This window comes from Arvicola amphibius, chromosome 5, assembly GCF_903992535.2.
Source record: "Arvicola amphibius chromosome 5, mArvAmp1.2, whole genome shotgun sequence".
Taxonomy (NCBI): Eukaryota; Metazoa; Chordata; class Mammalia; order Rodentia; family Cricetidae; genus Arvicola; species Arvicola amphibius.
The window spans coordinates 134,915,568-134,922,935 of NC_052051.1; the positions used below are offsets into that span (position 1 = coordinate 134,915,568).

Consider the following 7,368-nt stretch of genomic DNA (forward strand, 5'->3'; position numbering starts at 1 on the left):
TTTGTCTTTTTGTCTTTGTCCTGGAGTTTTCTCACAAGCTCTCAGGAATCTCCTCACACAGCTTCCTTCACTGACTGTGTACCAACAGCTTGTGTTTAATCCCATTAACAGAGATACAAACTAAGACAATGTACAGACTCCTTGTAAACCTTGAGGAGAGCTTCATGAAACTTTTATGTTTCCATACTTTATAAGACTTGAGGTTTTATTTCATTCCTGAATCTTATTTTTATTTTATATTTAAAATGTGTCCCTGTGTGGGTGTACATGTTTACATGTGTGTGGACATGTCAGGCTTATGTTTGGTCTCCTGCTCAGTTACTTTCTATCTTTTCTACTAAGACAGGTTCTATCAGTTGAATCCCGAGCCTATAGATCTACACAGTCCAGCAAGCCAACCTGCCCCATGGTTCCACTGTTTCTGCTTTCTGAGTGTGGAAGTACAAGGTAGCTGCCACACTCACTGAACTTCTACATCGGTTCTGGCAATTGTGCTCTGGTTCTCAAACATGCATGGCAAGTGCCTCCAGCTTCCTGAGATTCCACTAGAATGTTTGATTAGCTGATTAGGAGGAATTAGCTACAATGTACTTATTCATATCTTTTGTGTGTGTTTGTGCACTTTGGGTGTTGTATGTGTACATTCGTGGATATGTGCATGTGTGTGTGTGTGTGTGTGTGTGTGTGTGTGTGTGTGTGTGTGTGTATTCAAGTGTGCAGGTGAATGTACCAGGGTTTGTTTTGGGCCACCAATCAGCTCCCAAATAATGACACAGAGAGCTATTAGCATTGAATTCTGGGCCTAGCTCTGGCTGGTTTTACTAAACTGTGGCTTCTTTTTTTTTTTCAGCTTTATTAGGACCTACATGAAAATACAGGCCCCACATTGGAATGCCAAATGTACCATGCTTTTTACACAGTTAAGGCCATATTCTGCAGCATAAACAAATGTAACACATCTTTGCCCACTTAAAAGAATTTTCCTCAACAGATGGAGTTGAAGACAGGAAGGAGGGTAGAGAGGGGAAGAGGGACTGGGGTTGTCAGACTATGACATAGTAAGAAGCAGGGTCCATCTTTAGGTGTCTCCATGGTGATAGTCGTTTGGTTAGAGTAAAGAAAATATGTCAGAAGGGGGAATTCATCTAATGACTTCTTGATAGTAATCATTTGATCTTGTCACGGTCAGTAGCTGTGGATGAGGTGAGTTTAAACTACTTTCTTAAATTTGTCTAAGGAGAACTTTGGCGTCTTCAGTCACTGTATCAAGGAAAAGATATTCCAAGTAATAGGTTTTCCTAAAGTAGAGACCTGTAGCCAAGGGCCCACCAGTAGCTGATGTAAATTTCTCCAAATACTTCAAAAACATTTCTCCTAATGTTGTTTCTCCCTCAGTTTCCAACAAATAAGGGGATTTAATTTTTTTTTTCAATTGTTCAACAGGCACTTGAGAATCCTTAGCCATGGCTTCCAGGGATTCATCATCTACTCCAAAGAGGACTCGGTAGTGGTTTAACTTCTCCTTCACCTTCTCCACATCATCCCTGAGGATGCCCACTACAGGAACAGTAGCTAAGAGTCCAGCCTTGCAGGCTTCCAACCAGACAGCCTGCTGCATAGAGTTGCGCTTTCTGTCAATGGCTGGTTCTGTAATATTAGCCAAGGAAAGCATAAAATTGTAGCGCTTTTGATCAGGAAGATCCTTTACCAGTGTGTCCATTAGGAAAGGAAAATCATAGTCAGATAAATTGTTGTTAGAAATCAAGAAAATCTTTAGAGCATCCATGTTATTCTGACTGAAGGCATTCACATATATGCTTCTGATCTGCTGCAGGGTCTTTTCTCTGTCAAAGGTGCGTGGATTGCATTTTTTCTCATTGTCTAAATCCAGGTCCACCTTGGTTCTCACAAAGTAATAATTCTTTTTCATGAATTTGATTGCTTTGGCAAGGTCTAGGTCAAGTTTTGTAAAACGTGTGGCAGAAACAATAATGAAGAAATCATATTCTTGGAATTTCATTTTCTCCAGATAATCTTTCAGTGGAAAGTTCACAGTTTCAGTGCCAGGCAGGTCCCATAAAGTCAAAGTTTGAATTTTGGGGTGTTTGTATGCAGTTCTCCTCATAGTTGTCGCTATCACCCCAACTTCAGCTGCATCTTCGTCTTCAGGTCCTACCCCCCTCAGGGCATTGATCAAACTGGACTTCCCTGCTCCAGACTCTCCAGTGACAGCAACGTTTATTGGGATGTTATCAATATTTTTTAATGCAGCACTGATTACAGAGTTTGCCCCCTGAATGTTTCCTTTTGTCAGGTGTAACTCAATTGAATCGATGGTTTCCTGAGGAATGATTTTGCTTTCTGTGTTAGTCTTAAAACATGCAGTAAAGCTAGACTCCAGCTCTCCACAGTCTTCATCCTTAGATGTATCAGAGAATAGCTGACCCATGAGTGTTGATGAAAAGGCCCTGAAAGAAAGAAGGGAGAGTAAGTTGCAAGAGATTCAAGGCGCCTTTATGCTTCGCATTGAGTTCTCTATGTGGCGGCCTCACTTATGTTCGGATGCTGACCAGTTCCCGTATATATTATGATAATTATTTTCACCCAACAGGATATAAGCTGTAGTCCTTTTGGAGGAGAAAATCTCATTTGAGAAATAACCTCCATCTGATTGGACCGGAAGCACACTTAAATGATATTTTCTTGATTGAGTATTGGTGTGGAGCTACCAGTTCACTGTTGGTGGGACCACCCCTGAGCTGGTGGTCCCGGGTAAATTAAGGAAGCATTATCAAAGTATGGGGAGCAAGACAGTAAACAATATTATTCTTGAAGCACAACTAATAAAAACTCAGAGAGAGAAAAATGGGTTTCAACATGAAGGCCAGAAGAGCAAAGCAGCCATCCACTGGCTCTTACCTCTACCTCAGTTTGAAATGGCGATCCTGCCTCCAGGAGTCTCAGAATGAGACTGTGTCGAAGAGATATCCTTCCATTGTATCATCCTCTCTAGGGCTGGGATTAATGGCATGCACCGCCTGGTTTCTATGGCAACTAGTGTGGCTACTGGGATTTAAGGTGTGTGTTACCACTGCCTGGTCTGTAAGGCTGACCACTGAAGTTGTTATACTCTCTGATCTTCGGGTAAGCTTTATTTATTAAACTACAAATGAAATGCCACATCATCTCCCACTGATCCTACCTCTGCTCCTGCCGAGCTTCTGCCCAGACTTCCCCCAGTGATGGACTGTTAGCAGAGTATGTAAGTCCAAAAAACCATTTTCTTTTAGAAATTCTTTTGGTCACTGTGTTTATATCATAAATAGAAAGGAAACCAGAACAAATTTATACTAACTCTCAATTAAACCCTTCATTATAGAAAAAATATTATTTGCCGGGCAGTGGTGGCGCACGCCTTTAATCCCAGCACTCGGGAGGCAGAGGCAGGCGGATCTCTGAGTTTGAGGCCAGCCTGGTCTACAAGAGCTAGTTCCAGGACAGGCTCTAGAAACTACAGGGAAACCCTGTCTCGAAAAAAAAAAAAACCAAAAAAAAAGAAAAGAAAAAATATTATTTAAGTAAAGAAAAATAATATAAAATCTGCATGTGTCTTTTCGCCAGCATCATCAAATTATCAAGTATATGTAATCAACCATGTTATCAACCATGAGTAAATGTGTCACATCTAACTAGAACTGGAATATTTTGTATGAAATATGAGATTTATTCTACATCTGTGCACACTTCCCTTAGTGTGTGCTTTCAAATGAAAAGAAATTAACACACATCTAGTTTTACACACTGAAAAATAAATAATAACGCATGACAATTGACATCAGTGTTTACTCAATGCCAAATCTCTCTACTGACCACACAAATCTGTTTTTGTCTGTATTATTTTGTTTTCAAAACATTTCAGTGAGTTCAGCTACTGTGTTTTAATGAAATAATTTTATTTTGTCTAGATTTACTTGCCTTCTTTTTCATGACAAGGAACTCATCTCCATGAATATAAACTTACAATACTATAAAAATTCTTTACCCTTAAACTCTGTGTTAAAATTAATTTATCCAAAACAATATTTCTGTGTCATCACGTCATCATTTAGATTCACTATTTTTTTTCTAAATCTTTTATTTTATGAAAGCAGTCTAACTGTGCCCTGGAGTTGTAGCTCAGTTGGTAGAGAGTTTTCCCAGCATGAATAAGGCCTTGAGTTCAATCCCCAGCATCTCATCAAAAGCAGGTGATTGTGGATCCCTATAATTCTGGAACTCAGGGAGTAGGTTAAGAGGTTCATCTTTGGTAGTGAGTTAGACGCTAACCTGAGCTACTTGAGACCTTGTCTCAAAAGGAAAAAAAAATAGTATCAAGTATATTAAGAAGGCTCAGCAGGTAAATACACTTGCTGCCAGGTCTAAGGACCCAAGTTTAATTATTGGGTATTTAACTAGCTCAGATCTCATATTTCCACCCTTTATTTTCCACAAACCTGCCTACAAGACCTCCCATGACAGCATGGTGGACCTCACAGTCAGTTAAGGAAACAGCAAATCCCCATTGTCACCCTGGAGCCTCCTTTTTCTGCCTCTCCCATATCAAATCAGTTCACAGACTCAGGCTCTATTTCCTAATCCACTTACAAATGATCATTCCTCCTCCTTTACTCTCTGCAAGACCTCCTCAGTTCCAGCTTTGATGATGTCATTGATATTGCTATATTTCCTGGGATTGTTTTTGCAATAACATGCATGATCAAGCAGCCAGAGTTATCCTGGTGACACTGAAGTCATACCATGTCAAGTCATTCTGAGAGACGCCACAAGGATGCCCATTTCAGCCAGGGAACATTCATTGGGTACACAGTGCACATGCTCCATACATTATACCTTTGAATACTTGTTGCATTTCTGGAGCCTCTGGTGTCTGGATTCCAGCCCCCTGGTGTCTTGGGCTGTCTTCTCATCTCATCACTTTGAACCTCGAGACTGCTTCTATGTCTTTTTGTTCTCTCCCCGTAACCACAGGGCTGTTAATCACCTTTCTCTAGGTCCTGCTTCAGTTAGGCAGGATGCAGGATTTAGATTCACATCGGGATGTGCACATATGTCTTCTTCTTAGCATTTGTCATCCTTTTGTAATGTTTCAGTTTCTCCACAGCCCTTGCTGCCACTTAGTGTGTATTTGTCGTTCATTTGCTGTTACCCTCCCACAATATAATGAACCTCATGCAGCAGAAAGTGCTTTTGTCTTGCTCACTTCTTCACCATCAACACACAGATATATGATCAGGCAAAGAATGGAGACTATGAAGAAAGCACTTAGAATTTACTATGAACACTTGTGCCTGTTCTGTAGTTCTAACTGCTCAGTGGGAACCTGAAGTCTTAATACATTATAGACAGTGGGTGACAGCAGTCTGGGGAGAGCATAAAAACAGTCTAATACAAAACAGAGGTGTCCTTAGAATCACACCGTGTATGAGCACAAACACATACAGACTCAGTGCACATACAGCCCCCGTGCAATCTACAAGACAAATGGGTACAGCTGTGCAGGAAACCAGAGCTGCAGAACTTTGTTCAGTCTGACTGCAGGCACAGGAAGGGAGGAGGCCAGTAAAGAAATTGTCCTGAAAAGGAAGCTAAACCTGATTAAATAAACACCAAAGCCTGATTTACTTTTGACGGGGGAGGAGGGATCACAGACAGAATGTCCCTGAAGCACACAAGCTGTTCTCATTGTTTCAGTTTTTCCCTCTCATTTTTTCAGCTCTAGCTCCTGGATCTGTGACGCAGACTCCAGTGTGACAGGTGTCTGCAAGGTCTTTCCATGAATATGACCACAGGGAACGAGAAGGCTGTGACACAGCAGGCATTAGAAAAGGAAACCTGCCTACATGACAGCTGTCACCACATCCTGACACAGGTCAGGTTCTCACAGATGGAGAGAAGATCTTAGCACTCCTGCTTGACAGTAAAGAAAACCACAGTGAAGAAGATTCTTCAGACACAGATTTCCACAGCCAGCTTCAGCAGAAGCAGCGTGCAGAGAGACCTCTTCTCCACAGGTTGGAGGCCTCGGGATATAAGGAATTAAATAGTTGACAATGAACTAGGAAGCAATTTGAGATGGGATACAATAAGCCTAATACACATGGCAGAGATATTCCATTACCTATTACAACCATTTTAGGGAGAGGAATGCGAGACCAAGCCAAAACAATTTAATGAGTTTTTACCAAAACCAATATTGAGATCATTTCCTTCAGGTCTACTTCAACTTGAATGATTGGCTAAGAACATATACATACTTGTCCTGCCTGACTCGTACAAAGTTCCTTAGCTTCCAAACTGTGCCTCCCTCCCCACTTTCAGGGCATGTTTCTAAATGTCCTGTTACCCATCATCTCTTTAGAGATGGTGAGGGTCCAAAGGTAGATCTGAATACTGCTGTCCACTTACCAGATTATCCTGTGACCAGTGGATTTCCTCAACAGGTTCAGCTGCAGGAACCACGCTCCGCTGTGCTACAGTCTTTTCTCTTGTAGCCCCTCTCTGCTTCCTCTATGAAAAAGCAGCAGGTACAAGGCAGCAGGACAAGACTTATACACTCTTCTGACTTCTGCCCCTTCCCTCTCAGTGGGTTTTGACCAATCATCATGGGTCTTGTTTTTTCTGAATCCCCTGCACTTCCGAGAAGAAGAAAGAGAAAGTGAAACTATTGACTGTTTATCATTCTATTAGCTCTCCATTTCTTGCCAGCAAATTTTGGAAAGTCTTAAAAGAATAACGGAGTAGAATGTGGCCTTTGGAAGCAGGGACAACATGGACAAGCAGCTGGCTAGATAGGCAGGAAAACAACCTTTGAAAGGTAATTTTTATGATCTCTAACTTCACAAATGTAACCTGAGCTGGTCACACAACACATTGTGCTGAGTCCTGTGCAGATGCCATTTTTTGTCTCATTCAATAAAATATTCATTTCCCCCCCTCATGGTTGTAAATTCACATTCCTTAATTCTTGTTTTTCTCTATTCCCCTGTCTATGCTGCTGTTCAGTTCAGCATGGGCTTGGCAGGTCTTACACATGCTGGCACAACCATAGTGAGTTCGTATGTGGAGCTGCTGTGCTGTGTGCAGAAGACCCTGTTTCCCTGTCACCATCCACCAACTCTGGCTCTTTCGGTCTTGTCATCCTCTCTCCCACAACCATTCCTGTGCCTCTGGAAGAAGCATTAATATATTCCATTTAGGGCCGGATAGTCTTTCATGTTTTAGTCTCTGTGTCTTGGCTCTTTGCTGATCTCCGGGTTGATGATCATCTGCTGCAAACACAAGCTTCCACAATGAGGGCTGAGAGATGCC

The 7,368-nt window shown here is 41.6% G+C and overlaps 1 protein-coding gene across 1 annotated transcript; it reads right to left on the reverse strand.

Annotated features, from left to right (window-relative positions):
- Positions 1 to 352: 352 nt before the first annotated feature.
- On the reverse strand, positions 353 to 6,636 carry LOC119815629 (interferon-inducible GTPase 1-like). The gene is made up of 2 exons (XM_038331858.1): positions 6,466 to 6,636; positions 353 to 2,468 (listed from the first exon to the last, which is right to left on the reverse strand). The coding sequence occupies exon 2, from the start codon at positions 2,447 to 2,449 to the stop codon at positions 1,223 to 1,225; it is 1,227 nt and encodes a 408-aa protein (XP_038187786.1). The 5' UTR covers positions 2,450 to 2,468; positions 6,466 to 6,636; the 3' UTR covers positions 353 to 1,222.
- Positions 6,637 to 7,368: the final 732 nt, after the last annotated feature.